Here is a 19,858-nt window from a genome sequence, read left to right on the forward strand (position 1 = left end):
TCGTTGGGGAAAAGCAGGGAGATGTAAATGACCTACTGGATGTGTTGATGGGCAGGCTCACCCTAACCGCAGTGTGTGTTTGGCAAAGTGTGGAGGTGGCGCCTGCAGAGGCTTGGGCAGGCAATTCCTACGGACCCGAGTGGGTAATCTGGAGTTTCCCCTTCCCCTTCTCACTTCTCTGTTCCCTCTTCCCTTGCTGTCCTACAGGTTCATGACATGGACCAGGAGACACCTTTCCCTGCTTCCCTTGGTCTTACGGGCCCTCAAGTTGATCAGGGAGTTTCCTCTTTCCTCTACCCCCTCCACACTTTTCCCTCAATAAACCTGTTGTTTAATCTTAGAGTGGTCTCCAGGTGATTTCTCAGAGCAAGGCTACCTGACAGTACATATGAGAGTAGTGCCTGGAAGGTAATATACACTCAGTAAATAAAGAAATGAATTTTTTAAAAGTGACAAAGTAATGTTCTACTTAGTTTTTTAAGTTACTTATTTTTTGTTCTGGTTTTAAAAGATGCACAGTTTGAAACTGATGAACGAATTACACCCTTGGAATCAGCCCTGATGATTTGGAATTCAATTGAAAAGGAACATGACAAACTTCATGAGGAAATACAGAATTTAATTAAAATTCAGGTATGGATATTACTTCGTGTTGTTAAGTATTACTTTACTAGAAAATCAAAATATGACATCTAATTAGAAATTAAGAACCAATCTAATAGAAGTTGGACAGTAGCCTTAATATAATCATTTTCTTTAGAAATTTGACCTTTGGTTTGTAGTCTTGACATGAGCTTTAAGAGGTAGGACTTAGTGTTTGCCACCTAAGTATTTATTGCCCACACTTTAGAAGATGCACCATATATATTTAAAGATCACCAAACAGCTTTGAAAATTGTGGTTTGTGCACTATTTTTATTTAAAGATTATAAATATGAAAAAAAATAGAATATTTGATTTAAATCAGATTTTTTGATCAAGAGAATGTAAAGTTTTCACTATATAGAGAGAATTTTAGGAGCAGCCTATTAAAGAGTGATAAGCCAGTCCTGACCAGGTGGCTCAATTAGTTGGAGCATCATCCTGTTCACGAAAAGGCTATGGGTTTGATTCCCAGTCAGGGCACATACAAAGGCTGCAGGTTTGATCCCCCGTCAGCGCAGGGACAAGAGGCAACCAATCAATGTTTCTCTCTCACATCGATGTTTTTCTCTCTCTCTCCCCCCATCCCCCTCTCTCTAAAAAGAAAATCAATAAAATGTACTTGGGTGAGGATTTTCTAATTTGCCCGAGGTTATAAAGCTACTTAGACGGTAATCGTTGTCCCATTTCTTACCACATATAGTATACAAAGGGAGAATTTATAAGATGATTATTAAAAAGCATCTGACTTCCTAGGTTTCTATTAAGAGATTTTCCAGGCATCCCGATAGCAGATTTTATATATCCTATCTTCACAAATGCCATCTATTTCCCCTCTCATTTCCTTTTTGCTCAAAATATTTAAGTGGGTCCTAAATGTACATAACGTAGCTTCTAATTTATTTCTTAATACCTGCCTTTAATTGACCTAAATTAGAAAAATAGAATGCTGCATGTTTATTAGTATATGAAATTTTTTCATGTATTTTCAAACAAGTTATTTTATCTTTGAAAAAGTATTTTATGTAATTTATCAAATCAAAATTATTAAACTACAGAAAACCAAAATTAATAAACTATATAAAAATATTTTAAGTGAAGTAGTTATTTAAATGTTAAATAACAATTCAGTATTTCAAAAAGCAATCTAAGGTATATATTTGTCATCCTATCTTTTAGGCTATAGCTGTTTGTATGGAAAGTGGCAATTTTAAGGAAGCAGAAGAAGTCTTTGAAAGAATATTTGATGACTCACATTCTTATACGGTAATTGTTTAAATTAGAATCAGAATTTTAGAACTGTTTATATGGAATGAGGAAAATGGAAAGAGAAAAAGAATGGTATATAGAACAGACCAGTGCTGTCCAGTAGATATACAATGCAAGTCACATATGTGATTTTAAATTTTCTAGTGGTCACATAAGAAAAATAAAAAAGAAACAAGTGAAATTTAATTTTAATAACATTTAACCCACTATATATTTTAAATATTTTTTAAATTTTAAACATTTAATTAATATAAAAATGTATTGATAAAATATTTTGCACTTCTTTTATGTACTGTCTTCAAAATCTGGTGTGTATTTTACATTTTTTTCTAAATTCAGGGCTCAGACATTTTAAGGGCTCAGTAGCCATGTGTGGCGAGTGATTACTATCGTGGGCAATGCAGGTATGGAGGAAGGCACTGTAATTTGTTTATTTTTCTATAGGTTTCTTATGTGATCATTAGTTATTTTTGTTTGTGTGATGTTAAGGTTGAATATTAAAAAGTGCTTCTGAAGTAAATTAAGCTTATTCAAAGAAAAGATAGTTTTATATATTTTCTGTGAACTTTTAATTGAACAATAGCATACTTCTAGTAGAGTAAATGTAGCATAAATGTATAAGCAGGTGTGTTTTCACAAAAGGAACACATTTGTGTGATAAGCCCCTAGATCACAAATCAAGATCACCAGCACTCACATCTTTCCATCACTGTCCCTCCCACCTTCTCAAGGGTAACCACTGACTCGACTTACAGCATCCTAGATCAGCTTTACTTGTTTCTGAACTTTGTATAATAGAATCATATAACAAGTTTATATTTCTAGGATTGATCTATTATGTTGCTTATAATAATAGTTGGATCATTCTCATTGCTTCATTGTAGGAATATACTCATTTGAGTCATTTTCAGTTTTGGACTATTACATTCCTCTATACGTATCTTTTGTAGAACATATGCTATACTTAGGAATAGAATTAGCGGGTTATAGGATATAAACATAGTCAGTTTTGGTAGATGCTGCCAAATAGTTTTCCAAAATAGTTATATTATGTCAGTTCTTCCAGTATTACAGGAAGTTCCATTGGCTTCACAGAGCTTATCTGTGGTTTTCACTTTAGTCATTATGGCAGATACATAATGTGTCACACTGGGTTTTAATTTCTGTCTCCTTGATGACTAACAAAGGTGAGCATCTTTTCATATACTGGTATATATAGAGTTGGGGGTGATCACCCTAATCCCTTGAGGGACTGAGCCAAGTTGACGGTCAGTTGTAGTTTTAGCAAGGCTCAGTCTATCTCTAATTTGCTCCTGTTCCTAGGGTATAACACTCCAGATTGCAGCAGAAAGCCTGATACATTTATAGGGTTCTCTGTTCCTACTTACAGCAAGAGCTGTAATTGTACAGATGATATCCTATTTCTTAAATTTGGTAATAGACATTCAAGTTTGTATTATTTTTTAAGTCCTTTTGTGTGTGAAATATGATATTTTTTTAATTCAAAAGAAATTGTTGGGCCATTTAGAATATTGGAATTTTTTAAATCTCGTGTCTTTGAGTTTATATTTATAAAGTAATCTTTTTAATTTAATATATGATGAGATATCTAGTATCTTATTTGTGATTTATGTGTTGTTTCTTCTGTTTTCTCTAGTCTTTACAAAGGAAATTGCTTACAATAATCTCACAGAAAGATACATTTCATTCCTTTTTTCAACACTTCAGCTACAACCACATGATGGAGAAAATTAAGAGTTTTGTGAATTATGTGCTTGATGAAAAATCATCAACATTTTTAATGAAGGTATACATATATTCAGGAAGACTGGTAGACTAAGGAGAAATTGTTATAATAAAGAACAATACTTAAAATAGAAATCCGTTAAAAAACAAATCAGAATTTTGTTTAGTGATTTTTATAGAAGAATGTGGCAAAATGATACAATCAGTGAACCTAAGAGGTTTATTGGTGATCTTTGTAGTATTTTTACAACTTTTCAAAATAAGAGTTGAGGAAATACTTCAAAATAAAAAGTTGAGGGGGGAACTTAGAATGAGTTGAGAAATAAGCAAAACTATTTAGTTTAAATTTAATTAAACTTTACAGAAAGTTTTAGCATATTTTTGGAAAAAGTAAAATTAGACAGACAAAGGGCCTTTAAAAAAGTTTTTTATGGCCTTCCGGCCAAGATGGAGGCTTAGACAGACACGCTGTGCCTCCCTCCATAACTAAGAAGGAATACAACTACCTCAAAATTAGAGACAACCAGAAGTTCCAGATAATCAAGCTGCATGGAAGTCCAACAAACAAAGATGTAAAGAAGAAATACTCATCCAGACAGGTAGGAGGGGTGGAGCTGGGCGGAGAGGACGAGGTATGGTGACAACAGCAGCTGTGACAGTGGCAGGCTGGTGGAAAGCACAGTCACACATTTTGAAGGATCGGGAGGCACACCCAGGGAGTATTCCCAGCACCAGACCAGACCACACAGCTCACGGTCCCAGTGCCAGGGAAAATAAAGCCTTATTTCTTCTGACTGTGCAAACCAGTGGGGGTTGGGACAGAGGAAGAAACTGCCAGTCTCTCAGCAGAGTCTGCTTGTTTAAAAGGCCCCCACGGTCTTAGAATATCCGCAGACCCACCCACTCTGGGAACGATGGCTGGGGCAACAGCTAGAGAGGCTTCAGTCCCATATGGAAGTGGGAGAAGTGCCTGAAAAAGGGACGAGTACTGAGCAAGCGGCATTGTTCCCTCAGACCCCTCCCCCACACGCAGCACCACAATGTGATGAGTCAGGTCGCCCTGTACTGACAAATACCTATGGCTCTGCTTCTTACAACATAACAGGAGCAACAGCTCTACCTAAGGCACAGGCAAACAAACACAGGAGCCTGTCAAGATGAAGAGACAGAGTAGTATGGCCCAAAAGAGGGACCAGATCAAGGTTCCAGTGGGAGAACTAAGCAATGAGGAGATAACCAACCTAACAGATGAGGAGATAGCCAACCTAACAGGTGAAGAGTTCAAAACACTGGTGATAAAGATGCTCACAGGCTTGACAGAATGCTTAAATACAGCAAATATATAAGGAAGGAAGTGAAAACTATGCTAAATGAAACAAAGGAAAATCCACACAAAACCAATGGTGAAGGGAAGAAAAACAGGGTTCAAAATGATTTGAAACAAAAAGAAGAAAAAAAACAGTACAGAATGAGGAAACAAGAATTGAAAAAAATGAAGAGAGGCTTAGGAACCTCTGGGATAACTTTAAACGTGCCAACATCCGAATCACAGGGGTGCCAGAAGGAGAAGAGGAAGAGCAATAAATTGAAAGCTTAAATGAAAAAATAATGAAGGAAAACTTCCCAAATTTTGCAAAGGAAATAGACATACAATTCCAGGAAGCACACAGAGTCCCAAACAAGCTAGACCTGAGGAGGACTATACCAAAACACATCCTAATTAAAATGCCAAAGGTTCAAGATAAAGGGAATCTTAAAAGCAGCAAGAGAAAAGCAAGAGATTACCTATAAAGGGGTGCCTATAATACTATCAGCTGATTTCTCAAAAGAAACTTTACAGGAAAGAAGGGACTGGCAAGAAGTACCCAATGTGATGAAAAGCAAGGAGCTACAACCAAGACTACTCTATTCAGCAAAGTTATCATTTAGAATGGAAGGACAGATGAAGTCCTTCCAGACAAGGTAAAACTAAAGAAGTTCATCATCACCGAGCCATTATTATATGAAATGTCAAAGGGACTTACTTAAGAAAAAGAAGATCAAAATTATGAACAATAAAATGACAATAAACTCATAACTATCAACAACTGAATCTAAAAAACAAAATCCAACTAAGCAAACCATAATAGCAGAATCATAGGTATGGGGATCATTTGAACAGTTATCAGCTGGGAGGGGGAAGAGGGAGAAATGGGGAAATGGTGCAGAGATTAGGAAGCATAATTGGTTGGTACAAAGTAGATATGGAGAAGTTAAGAATAATATAGGAAAGAGTGAAGCCAAAGAATTTTTATGTACATTCATGGACATAAACTAAGAGGGCTGGGATTGCAGGAGGGAAGAAGAGTACTGGGCAGAGGGGAGCAAAGGCGAAAAAATTGGGACTACCTTAATGACATAATAAAATGTACTTATACAAATTTTTTATAACATTTTAGGCTCTGTCTTGGCCTCAAAATTTTTAAACTTAATATGTTATAATGGAGCACTGATTAATTTGGGATAGTTTTATTTTAAAATATCTGGAATTAAAAAAATTTTTCTTTAACATTTTATCTTAAAATTACTGAGAGCATCGGGTGTATAACATAGATTTACAAGAAAGGTTTAAGCATGTAGTTAAAGTAGCTGCTGCTGATGTCATAGTTACTGGGGAAAATAACATCACAGTGCCCTTGACTGACTTGTGAATAGATATTTGGTTATGTCTACCAGAGAATTAGCTTTAATTTAATTCTGTTTAAAATGGCTTAATGCATTCCTTTCCCCAACCCCCTTTCTAAGGCAGCAGCAAAAGTAGTAGAAAGTAAAAGAGCAAGAACAACGACTTCTCAAGATAAGCCTAATGGTGCTGATACTGACATGGAAACTCAAGCTAATTTGGATATAGACAAAAGGTTTGTAGATCCACTGATATATTTTTTGTCGTATGAATGCAGTATCTTTATGTAAAAGTAATACTAATGAGCCATTATTAATAAAAATAATTATTGAGCATTGAGTATATTGTCTTGCTGATGATGAACATTTGGCAATATGAGTATGTAGAATTATTTCATGGCTTATTCAAACTTCTTTTATATGTACTAAGCAAAAATAGAAAGTGAGAAAATACACAGTTTAAATAATGTGATATCATTTACCATTCTCAGCAGACTTGTGCTCTGGAACAGTATTGAGATTGGAAATCTGAATCAACTGTGCCCCTTAATTCTCAGATTCCACTTGCCCACATGAAGTGACTCTATACTGAGGGTTATTCTAGTATTTAAGACTTTGCTCATACATATGTAAGGGTAAGCTAGCCCGCTGCGTTTGGCAATCCACTGAAGAAATAGTGATTTGCTCCAGTGCTGGAGGGAAACCACTGTGTCAGCCATACATATTGAGAGACAAGAGTTCAGCCTCCTGAGTTATTTCTTTAGGGGTTTGCAAGAATGACTTTTACAAAATTGATTTTACTTTTTGCTTTGGCTTTAGAAGCTAACCCTATCAATAATATAAACTGTACCATTATAAAGATCTTCTGTTGAACCTATGATTCATTCTTTCTATTCTTCCACCCTAAACCCAAGGCCAAATAGCCATCCTCTGGTCTCTGGATGGATGTATTTGGCAATAGGTGTAATATTACTGTTTTTTCCTTGGGACCATGACTTGAGTGCTGAAGGTTCCCATCTTCTTTTTTTTTCATTTAAATCCTCACCTAAGGATATGTTTTTGTTTTTGTTTTATTAATGATTTTAGAGAGAGAAACACCAGTGTAAGAGAGAAGCATCGATTGATTGCCTCCTGCACATGCCTCAACCAGGGATTAAACGTACAGCCTAGGTATGTGCCCTGACTGGGGATTGCACCTGCAACCTTTTGGTGTAAGGAATGATGCTCCAACCAACTGAGCCACCCAGCCAGAACAGGTTCTCAATCTTAACTACTTATTTAGAGGTGGGGATTTGGGTCCAAGTTGGGTGGACATGGTTTTGGTCACACCTCAGGACTGAGCTCAGTCATCTTATAATCTCTCCCGTCCCAGCAATCAAAACATGATCTGCTCCTCGCTGTCATCTCCCCAAAAGCTCTGTTAAAGTACTAGACCTCATTGACTTATTTTTTCTAATTACAGATATTATTTTTACTGGTTCAATTATTTCATTTTATTTAGGAAATCAAGGTGTAGTAGTTTTAAGACAATACATTCTTGTGGCCTAGTCTTCCTGCCCGATGTAATACCGCTTTAAAATTAAATTAAAACTTACCTTTATCCTTACAAATAATGAACACATGTCTTATATCCCCTCCTTATATAGTACCATACACTATTATAAACATATCCTAAACACGAAGTAAATCAGTGTGTAAAGCGGAATTCTTGTTCTCATCTGCTTTCTGTACCCTGACTCTCCTTCACATCATACATCCAGTTATCTCCCCAAGGTATATGAATCCCATCTCAGAAATGTCTCTAACTTATCCTTTCTGATTATTTGTATCCTAGATTATTACATAACTTTGTACCGCACAAATCCATCCTGACATGACTTCCAGAGTTAGCGTCCCATGAAAACAAGTCTTGTCTAAATCACTTCACAGTTTGATAACCTCTTTTGGCTTTCACTTTCGTACTAGATGTGGTAGAATTTATTAACATAGCTTACAAAGCCTTACATAGCCCCTTTTTGTTGTTGTTGTTCTGTAAATAACCTTGTCCCTAAGCATTAACCCCTCCCTGTCCACATACAGTACTATCTAGCAACCAGAATTTCTCCTTTACCTTGAAATACTATAGACAGTTTTATGCCTTGACCCTTGTTTCAGTTTTGAATTAACTTCTTTCTATTTTCTCCAAGAATATTTGCCATTCAAGGTCTAGCTCAAAAATCACCTATAAGAAGTCTTATTGAGCCTCTGACCAGAGTTGTCACTTCTGTTCTCCCACAGCATCAATCACACCTCTATAAAGGGACTTACTATGGATAGTAACATATCTGTTTACCTATCTCTGACTCTTACTAGATTGAGAATTCTTTGGGGGGGTTTTAATTAGATTTGTATCCTTGGTCCCTAGTTCATTACTAGAACTTGTAATGCATTAGACCAGCAGTCCCCAACCTTATTGGCACCAGGGACTGGTTTTGTGGAAGACAATTTTTCCACAAACAGTGGGTGGAGAATGGTTTCTGGATGGTCTCTATGCAGTCAAACCTCTCTGCTAATAATAATCTGTATTTGCAGCTGCTGCCCAGTGCCTCAGCTCCACCTCAGATCACTAGGCATTAGATTCTCTTAAGGAGTACGCAACCTAGATCCCTTGCCTGTGCAGTTCACAGTAGGGTTCACGCTCCTATGAGAATCTAATGCAGCCGCTGATCTGACAAGAGGCAGAGCTCAGACAGTAATGTGAGCAATGGGGAGCAGCTGTAAATAAAGTTAAAGCTTTGCCCGCCACTCACCTTCTTCTTTGTGGCCGTGTTCCTAACAGACCACGGATTGATAAGAGTCTGTGGCCTGGGGCTTGGGGACCGCTGCACTAGGCACAGAAGTCAAAATCAAAACTAGACACAAAGAAATTAAGAATCAAGCAACTAACAAAACCATCTTGGAAGCAAATAGATGGAATTAGAATTGTGACTGCAAGGTCAGACAAATGTTAGGAAAGATGAAAACCTCATGTTATAAATACTAGATGAAATAAATAGTTTGCTCTGATAAAGCTTATAAACTATTTGAGACTGTAAGAATTGTAGATGTGAAACAGAAACAGTAGCAGGAATTACATAACGTGTTAGTTTATAGGTGGACTTACATGCCGAAAGTCTTGATATGGACACCTTCGAGGATGGTGTCCACTGCACTGAGCAGGGCCTTGGAGGGTGGTTAAGGTTCTGACAAGTAGGTGAAAGAGGAAATACTGTACCATTTCACGAAGGAGTAGTTGAGGTGAAGCTGTGGTGGTATAAATGGCCGTGCAGTGTCTGGTAGCTAATTTTAACTATCACAAAGGAGAGAGATTCATTAAAAAAAAAAAAAAATTTCAGAGACTGGTGGAAACAACAAGAAATTAAACTTGAATAGAAAAAAAGATTAATGGGACAGTTTTTTAAAGAGTGACATTATGAGTGCTGATTGCAGCATTAATTTTGCTTAAATTGTGTTTGGGGAAGCTGGATTTACTGTCTCTAGTAAGCATATCTGGCAAAAAATTAGCCATGTTGTAATAGACAATATATGTCCTAATGGTACCAGGATTTCTTTCCCAAAGATATTTTTTCTGAATTGAAAGTTTTACTAAATTGACTTGTGGAAAGTACTATTCTTATGAAATGTTTCTTGTTATCGCATTCTTATAATTTTTTTCTTCTTTAAAGTGTTAACGACAAACCACCTGCAGTAACTGAATCCTCATTGGGTACAGTATCCTTAATGAGGTGAGGTAAATTGGCATTTTTCTTCTCTCTTTTAAAAATCTTTTTAACAATTCATGCAGATCTAAATAGATCATGATAACTGCCACGAAAATGGTACGATTTAAAGAATATCACAGGGTCCTAAGGTATTGTGGACCCTGACATGTCCTGAAATTCAAACTACAGAAACTTGCCTCTGGGACCCCAGGTTGTTTCACATTATTTTTACAGTGCTATTATTGGAATACTCACATAGGGAGAACTTGAACTGAAAGCAGATGTTTAGTAAACTCTTGCTCTGCCATAGAGATAAAAATATGATGCTGGGGCAGGAGGGGGATGTAGTTACATTTCTGATGAATGTTCCAAATTTTAATTGTATGAAATCACTTGAAAAACTATACTTAACCTGTACTTAACCCACTATAAATGCTGTAACAGACAATGTCACATGTTCAGAGAGCAGAAAGTCTGCATGAATAATTTCAGAGATAGAGTAGTCAGGATGCTGAATGGAACCATGTTGAGGGGTGGCTGACTTAGTGGGGAGGAACTCATTGGGTTATCTTTGGGAACACTGAAATAGCTCATGATGAAAGCAGTAGTTAAGAGTAGAGAGATCGGTGAATGGTGTGAAATGCTTGGAAGGATAGCGACTGAGTGATGATGGTAGTGGGTGGTAGACCTGAGTGGCATAAGTCCTCACAGGCTAAGGTCTCTGTGGAATCTGGATCCTGAAAATGGCATTCAGAGACCCACCTCTGGGATTCTGTGGTTTATGGAAGGTGGAAGATTAAGTGAATCTCTACTTGAGAAAGCCACAAAGGAGAAAAATATTGTCCCCAGGGGAGAGCTACATGTTAAACAAGGCGAAGAGGTTGGTTCACTGGTGAAGAGGCTGAGAATGGCATTCCAGAGAGCACAAGAGAAAGTTTTGGGAGGGAGGGAAAGGCTTAGTAGGTTGCATAGAACACTTACTGGGGTGAAAGTACAGATTTTAGGTGGTGATAAAGTAGCTGCCTGAGTTTGAGTGAACTACTTTTTCATCATAGTTTGCACCTTTATAAAATTGGAATAATGCCAACTTTTTTGGGATTGTCAGAATTCTGCCATATCCTGTATTTCCAACAGCCTTACCTTTCAAAAAAGCTTTTATTTTGGAAGCTGTAAAGATAATCAGTTGGTATCTGCCATCTCCTGTATAAAGGAATTTTGCAGTTTCTCTTTGGGGAAATAAACTTACAAGCCATGGGAGAGAATGCAAGTTAATGCCTTACACAAGTTTTTTTTTACTTGATCTATTTAATTGGAAAACCAAAAGAATCTTGATTTCTGAGATGACATGGAAAAAATAGTAATGGGAGAAAGGGAAGTCTGACAACAATCTTAAGAGGCCATAGGTTAAGATGGGACACTAAGCAAGGAGAGCACCAAAGGAAACAGGCCAAAGTAGAAGAATGTCTGAGAACAAAGAAATCATCTCCCTTTTTCTATAGCTTTTCTAGTCTTTGTGGAACCAGTCACAAGCTTTGATGTTTCATTTAGGTCTCACAAGAATCTCTTCTTACCTAAGTCACAACGTGGATGCCACCAGCAAGATTTTAATGAGAAAGAAGAAAGAGCAGAAACTCTAAAAAGTGAGTACTCTCAGTTTTAGAAGTGGAAAATTGAGGTGTTCTCAAAAGCGTGTCAATCCTTGACCTCATCACTACAACATATAAATGCACACTTCAGAAAACTGAAGCACAAAGATTAAATGTCATGACTTGACAGAGTTAATCAGAGATGGTAGTTAAGGTAGAAAGTTAGCTATTCTGAGTACTTTTGCTGTGGTGGTACACTGCTTTTCTACCTTAACTTTATTTAGCAACTTGAAATAATTACTTATCTAAAACAAATACAGTTGATTCTTGTTATGCACGGTGGTTATGTTCTATGAAGTCTCTGTGAACAATGAATTAGTGATTACAGTACATGGCAATAGAGTTAGGTTCCTTGGAACCTCTGGTCACAAAATATTTTTGTCAAATGATCAATACATAAGCTTGTCACATATGTTTCTATTAAAAGACACTTTATTTAATATATAATGTATATTTATGAACATTGAACTTATGGCAACAGCATTATAATTAAAATTGACTGTATATGGAATATAGCTATTCTCATTGCATTCAGAATTTATTATCCTTATTAAAGCCATTGCTAGATTGATGTAAGAAACAAGCAACAATAGCCAAAAATAAATCTTAAAAACAATTCATAATTCTTTTTAATTATAATTTGATTGAAAGTTTCTTCCTAGCAGTATACCTTTAACCAGTGTTCATTGAACTGACACTGTGTTCTAGATACTGTGCTCATGTAAGGATTTTTAAACCTTGTTTATCCAAACCTAAATATAAAATATAAAAATCATAGATGTACCAACTTGATGCCAGGCACATAGTAGCCTTGCAATAAACACTAATTAAATAAATTTATTCATAGTTGATGGCTGATGACATGGCCACTATTAGCTAATACTTATAAATTACAGCTCAAAAACATTTACACCCATAGATATTATCATTCTCATTTTAAAGGTGGTGAAGTTAAAGAACTATTTGCTTCATGTTGCTAGAGTTCTAAAGTTGTTTTTCCACATCTATTGCTACAAAATGGTTAGGAATTAGAATTCTAAACTAAAATAATTTGGTTCCCTTGACCTACTTAGGTGCCTGTCTTACTAACTACAGAAACCGCTTGGTATCAGGAAATAAGTAAACCTTGTACATTCAGCAAGAACTACAGGGGTGCTCAGGGCCCATGGTGGACTACCTCTCCTAATACATAGAATTTTAGAGTAATATTGTTAAATTCTACAAAACCCTATTAAAGTTTTGATTTGAAATTGCATTGTAACAATAGATGATTTTTGAGAGAACTGACACAATTATATTGTCTTCCTGTGGGTGAACAAAAAGTATATTTCTCTATTTAGATTGTCTTCTGTATATTTTCTTGTAATATATGTGTACATACACAAATATATAGTAGAATTATTATAGTTTACTACACATAGATCTTGACTACTTTTATTAGATTTATCCCTAAGAACGTTGTGTTTTTGTTATATTGTAAATATTATTTCAGTTGTTTTAATTAAATATTTTAATTGTTGCTAATGTACAGAAATACTATTGAATTTTGTTTACTGATCTAACCATTAGATAATTGTTGTATCTGATCATCTTGCTAAACTCTTTTTAATTCTATTTGTAGACTCTTAGGTTCTATATAAAAAATTCTTCAATAATTATAGTTCTATATCTTTTCAGTTACATATACATGTATTTCTTGTATTACAAAACTTCATATGAATAAGAAAGAGGGAATGAGTAAAGGGTTGTACTTATTACATTGTGTCAAATACTTCTTAAATATTATCTTAAGAAAATTTTAACAATACATTAGGTAAATGTTATATCTCTTTTTAACATGATGAAAAGGCAGGCTCTGGGAGGTGAGATGACTTGTTTAAAGCCACATAAAAGAATCAGGATTCAAAACACACCTCCTCTAATTTTCCAGTACTGATCTTTGCACCTGTACCATACTGTTCAGAGATTCGAAGGGGAAAAAAATTAAGCATGTAGAATTATTTTTCTTTAAAATAGCTAAAAAATAAATAGGAATTTCATGGTGATCAATTCCTCTTTTCTTTCCATTTAAAACAATTTTTGATGGCAGTATTCGTACTTTTAGGGAGAAGAAAGACAGAGGGAAACAGACAAGCCACTGAAAGAAAGAAAATTAATATTTTTAAAAATCAGCCAGAAACTCCTAAAAATCATCGATCTAGGAAAAAACAGGTATTTGCTTATTATTTTAAAATAATACTTAATGGACAGTAAAGTCATAACTTGAATAATTGTGATTATTTCACATTATTTCTTTTCAACCCTAAAAAAATCTTGAGTATAAACATGTTTCTTCTTGGCTATCTTTGATTTTTGCATTTTATATTAATTGACCAAACTGCCTATTAAAAGTTCCAAGAAAATACTTCACCCACATTTTTAAAATAGTCTTTTTAAAATATATATATATATTTAAAAAAAATTTTTTTTAAAGATTTTATTTATTTTTAGAGAAAGGAAGGGAGGGAGAAAGACAGGGAGAGAAACATTGATGTATGAGAGAAACATCAATCAGTTGCCTCTCACACGCCCCCAACTGGGGGCCTACCCACAAGCCAGGCATGTGTCCTGATGGGGAATTGAACTGGCAACTTTTCAGTTCACAGGTTGATACTCAATCTACTTAGCCACACCAACTAGGGCTAAAATAGTCTTGAGTGTTGATAATGTGACATTTGTTTAAAATTATTGTGATACCATCATAAAGTCCAGCAGATGAAAGGTAGAACTTAAATCCACATATATTACCTTTTATATTTATATTTCCCTAATAGAAGTCCAACTTAAATAAGGTTATTCTGGGCTTTAAAGGAAAAACATATCAAGCATCTTCTTAGATCACAATGGCTTGAAACTAGAAACCAACTTCAAGAAAAAAACTCAAAAACATTCAAATTCATGGAGACTGAATAACATGCTATTAAGTAATGAATGGGTTAACAGTGAGATCAAGGAAGAAATCAGAAAGTTTCTGGAAACAAATTAAAATGAACACACAACAGCCCAAAACCTAAGGGACACAGTGAAGGTAGTCTTGAGAGGGAAGTTCATAACAATACAGGCCTACCTAAAAAAAATAGAAAAATTTCAAATAACCTGATCTTACATGTACAAAAACACCAAAGCCCAGAACAAGTAGAAGAAAGAAAATAAGATCAGAGTAGAATTAGATGACATAGAGACTAAAAGAATAATTCAGAAGACCAGTAAATCCAGGAGTTGGTTCTTCAAAAAGATAAACAAAGTTGACAAGCCTTTAACCAGACTCACCTATAAAAAAAGAGAGGACCCAAATAAAAATCAGAAATGAAAGAAGAGAAATCCCAACTGATTCCGCGGAAATACAAAGGATTGTAAGAAATTACTACGAACAGCTGGATGACAAGAATTTTGACAACCTGGATGAAATGGACAAATTTCTGGAAATGTATAATCATCCAAAACTGAATCCAGAAGAAGCAGAATGTATGAATAGACTGATAACAGCTAGTAAAATTGAAGCAGTAATCAAAAAACTCTTGGCATACAAAAGCCCTGGACCAGATAGATGGCTTCATAGGCAAATTTTACCAAACATCAGGGAAAAGCTAACTCCTGTCCTTCTCAAACTATACCAGAAAATTTAAGAAGGAAGATTCACAAACTCTGTCTATGAGGCCAGTATTATCCTAATTCCAAAACCATGTAAAGACACAACAAAGAAAGGAAACTTCAGGCCAATATCACTGATGCTAAAATCCTCAACAAAATATTGGCAAACCAGATCTAGCAATATGTTAAAATATACACCATGAGCAAGTGGGATTTATCCCAGGGATGCAAGGATGGTATATTTGCAAGTCAATAAATGTAATACACCACATAGAATGAGGACAACAATTACCTGATCATATCAATAAATGCTGAAAAAGCATTTGATAAAGCACAGCACCAATTTATGATAAAAATACTCAGCAAAGTGGAAATAGAGGAAACATACCTCAACATAATAAAAGCCATATATGGGAAACCTATAGCCAACTTTATACTCAACGGGCAAAAACTAAAAGCTTTCCCTCTTAAGATCAGAAACAAGACAAGGGTGTCCACTTTCACCACTTTCATTCAACATAATATTGGAAGTTCTAGCCACAGCAATCAGACAAGAAAAAAAAAAGGCATCCAAATTGGAAAGGAGGAAGTAAAACTGCCATTATTTGTAAATGACATGATAGTGTCATTTACACTGATAGTGTACATAGAAACCCTATAGGTCCCACCAAAAAACTACTCAACCTAATAAGTGAATTTGGCAAAATAGCAGGATACAAAGTCAATATTCAGAAATTGAAGGCATTTTTATACACCAACAATGAAATATCAGAAACAGAAACTATGGGGAAAAAATCCCACTTACTATAGCAATAAGAAAAAATAAAGTACTTAAGAATGAACTTAACCAAGGAGATAAAAGACCTGTACTCAGAAGACTACAGAACACTGAAGAAAGAAATTGAGGAAGAGACAAATAAATGGAAGCATATACCATGTTTATGGATGGGAAGAATTAACATCATTAAAATGTTCGTACTGCCCAAAGCAATCTGTTGATTCAACACAATCCCTATTAAAATACCAAGAACATATTTCACAGAATTAGAACAAATACTTCAAAAATTTATATGGAACCAAAAAGGATACCAAGTAGCATCAGCAATCTTGAGAAAGAAGAACAAAGTAGCAGGGACACAATACCTCATATCAAACTTACAAGGCCACTGTAATTAAAACAGTCCGGTACTGGCATAAGAACAAGGACATAGATCTATGGAACAGAATAGAGAACCCAGAAATAAATACAAGTTTCTATGGTCAATTTATATTTGACAAAGCGGGCAGGAGCATAAAATGGAGTAAAAATAGCCTCTTTGATAAATGGTGTTGAGAGATCTGGCCAGGTATATGCAAAATATGAAACTAGACCACAAACTTACGCCATATACCAAAGTAAACTCAAGATGGATAAAAGACTTAAATGTAAGCCGTAACACTATTAAAGTCCTAGCTGAAAACATAAGCAGTAAAATTTCAGATACCCCACACAGCAATATTTTCGCCAATGTAGCTCCAAGGGAAGGGAAGGAAACTGGGTTTCAAATCAACAATTTGGAACATAACGGAGAAATTAACAGTCAACCAGTATAGAATGAAGAAACAAGAATTGAAAAAGAATAAGGAAAAGTGTAGGGACAACTTTAAACGTTCCACCAACATCCAAATCATAGGGGTGCCAGAAAGAGAAGAGGAAGAGCAAGAAATTGAAAACTTAATGTGAAGAAATAATGAAGGAAAACTTCCCTAATTTGGCAAAGGAAGTAGAAATGCACGTCCAGGAAGCACAGAGAATCCCAAGCAAGCTAGACCCAAAGAGGACCACACCAGACACATCATAATTAAAATGCTAAAGGCTAAAGATAGAGAATATTAAAAGCAGTAAGAGAAAAGAAGTCACCTACAAAGGAGTTCCCATAAGACTGTCATCTGATTTCTCAAAATGAACATTGCCGTCAACAGGTATTCAAAGTAATGAAAAGCAAGGACCTACAACAAAAATTACTCTATCCAGCAAAACTGTCATTTAGAATGGAAGACAGATGAAGTGCTCCAGACAAGGTAAAGCTAAAGGAGTTCATCAGCAAGCCCTTATTATATGAAATATTAAAGGGACACATTTAAGAAAAAGATCAAAACTATGAACAGTAAAATGACAGCTAGGGTCTGCTGCATGGGCAACAGCAGACCCTCCATATCACCCTGCCCAGGCTCTGTAGCTTCAGCTTCACTGGAGAGGACACTCCAGCGTCATCGTAAGATGTCGATTCAACACGGGAGGAGACAGATACCGTGTCACTCCCGAGTCGGACTGCACAGCCATTCTCGGCGGTGCAGATAGACTCTTAAGAAGCTACACCATCGTCTCTCGAGACGGATGGCTGCCGATGACGAAAATGACAGCTATCAACAAATGAATCTTAAAAAAACAAACTAAGCAAACAACCAGAACAGGAACAGAACCATAGATATGGAGATCATATGGAGGGTTATCAGTTGTGAGGGGGAAGGCCGAAAATGAGGGAAAAGGTGCTGGGATCAAGAAGGTATAAAATAGACAGGAAGACATTAAGAATAGTAAAGTAAATGGAGAAGCCAAAGAACCTTTATGCATGACCCATGGACATGAACTAAGGGAGGGGGAAAATTGCTGGAGGGAAGGCAGAGGAGGGCAAAGGGGAAAAAATTGGGACAAGTGTAATAGCATAAGTAATAAAGTATACTTTTTCAACATTGTTCCATTTATAGTAGCTATGTTCTTTTAGGAATTGTTTATGTGAATAACTTCTACTTTTTGTTTACTTATGACTGTTAATTGAACTTATTCCGGTGATTTTTTCACAATATATACAAATATTGAATCATGTTGTGTACCTGAAACTAATGTTATTTGTCAATTATACCTCGTTTTAGAAATATAAAGAATTGTTTCTGTGACTGATCTTTTTTTTCTTCTTTTTTTTTTTTTTTTTTTTAATCAAAAGGCATGGCTTTGGGAAGAAGACAAGAATCTGAGATCTGGCGTGAGAAAATATGGAGAGGGAAACTGGTCTAAAATACTATTACATTATAAATTCAACAATCGAACAAGTGTCATGTTAAAAGACAGATGGAGGACTATGAAGAAGCTAAAACTGATTTGCTCAGACAGTGATGACTAAATATGTAAAAGCTTGATAAAAGGACAGTTAAATATTTTGAAACTGGGTGGTCATTGGTATATCTTAAAATTTTTGTTTAAAGCATTACAGTATTGTTCTGTGACAGTCATTTAATTAATACAAAGATTTGTGTTATAAGAATAATATGTCATCATTGTATTCTTTAAGAGCCCTTTACTTGGGTAAAATGTAAATTTGTCATCCCTGATGTTTTCACTACTTCTACCCCAAGTCCTGTACCAATAAAGAAAATGAAAACCTTGTAAGAGGAAAATATATTTCTGTTAACCTATTCTGTGTTCATATGCTGATTTCTACTTCAAAACATACACATAAAAGTGAAGTTTCTAAATCAGTGAATAATAATAGACCTTTGATTTATGGCCTTGACACAGTAATTACTATAAATCAGTGACTTGATTTATGGCCTCGATATAGTAATTACTAGGGTATTTGTTTATAGAACGATACAAAGTAATCTTTGCATTTTAACATACTTAGTATGTTTTGTATAAAGGAAAAAACAAATAGTAATACCCCTAAGATAAAATTTGTACTATTACCAAGATTTGCTTCATGTATACTTTAGGTACATGTGACTTTGTTCTAATGTTAAAACTTTGACAAAGATTGTTTTAAGTAAAGCTCATTTATAACCTAGTGCCATAATACTGTTACTGAGCAAAGTGGGGTTCTTTTACATGGCACCTTGTTGTAAAATCCAACAATTAGTGTTGAGAAAAACAGGTCATTTTTTTTACAATATTCCAACCTGTGGGGAGCTGGGAGCACTTCAGCTCGGCGCCCTGTTCTCCCACAAGACCCAGCACTTCTCTTACTCCCCAAAAGACTATAAGCCAAAAAACAAACCCAGAAGTTCCCATTCCTTATCTGTCAGCTCTCTCCTTCAGGATCCGGGGTACTATGTTATCAGCCTCTGTATAATAGTCTGGGAAAGCATGTGCTGTGTTACACTGGATCATGGTGAAGTCCAGGAAAGGCACAAGTCCTAAGAGAGTCCTTTCCACCATGTAAGAGTCCAGAGAGAGTCCAGGTCTCCAAAGGGAAGTCCTTGGCGACTTTGTAGTCAGCTGGAGCAGGCACAATCAAACCAGCAGCGTACCTGGCTTTCCCACTAGCCTAGGCCGCGTTGCTCCCTTTCCTTCTTTCAGACCATTTGGCTCTTCCTACCTCCTTTCAAACCACGTGGATAGAGTGACCAATGATGACCACCTGCAGGAATCTCCCACAGACCCCGTGAGCTCTCTGCCGCCACTCTGATCAAAGCCCCTCCCATATCCTTGGCACCTGGCAATGCCACAACCATCTGCATAACTTAGAAACTAGAGTCAAGAGGCAGGCT

At 35.8% G+C, this 19,858-nt stretch overlaps 1 protein-coding gene across 7 annotated transcripts in view; it reads left to right on the top strand.

Moving 5' to 3' along the window:
* The window catches only part of TERF1 (telomeric repeat binding factor 1), a 31,366-nt gene extending 12,593 nt beyond the window's left edge, over positions 1-18,773 (top strand). The window contains exons 3-11 of one of the 7 annotated variants that reach the window (XM_090282875.1): positions 512-633; positions 1,822-1,908; positions 3,569-3,718; positions 6,442-6,554; positions 7,405-7,488; positions 10,023-10,082; positions 11,607-11,698; positions 13,794-13,915; positions 18,319-18,773. In XM_090282875.1, coding sequence (XP_090139001.1) covers positions 512-633; positions 1,822-1,908; positions 3,569-3,718; positions 6,442-6,554; positions 7,405-7,488; positions 10,023-10,082; positions 11,607-11,698; positions 13,794-13,915; positions 18,319-18,495 — 1,007 coding nt within the window. In that variant the 3' untranslated portion in view covers positions 18,496-18,773. The remainder of the gene's footprint in view (positions 1-511; positions 634-1,821; positions 1,909-3,568; positions 3,719-6,441; positions 6,555-7,404; positions 7,489-10,022; positions 10,083-11,606; positions 11,699-13,793; positions 13,916-18,318) is intronic. The other 6 variants (XM_090282876.1, XM_090282881.1, XM_090282877.1 and 3 more) reach the window with 6 other exon arrangements.
* Positions 18,774-19,858: the final 1,085 nt, after the last annotated feature.

Source organism: Furipterus horrens, unplaced genomic scaffold (genome assembly GCF_987537825.1).
Source record: "Furipterus horrens unplaced genomic scaffold, mFurHor1.1.pri manual_scaffold_7, whole genome shotgun sequence".
In the NCBI taxonomy this organism is placed as follows: Eukaryota; Metazoa; Chordata; class Mammalia; order Chiroptera; family Furipteridae; genus Furipterus; species Furipterus horrens.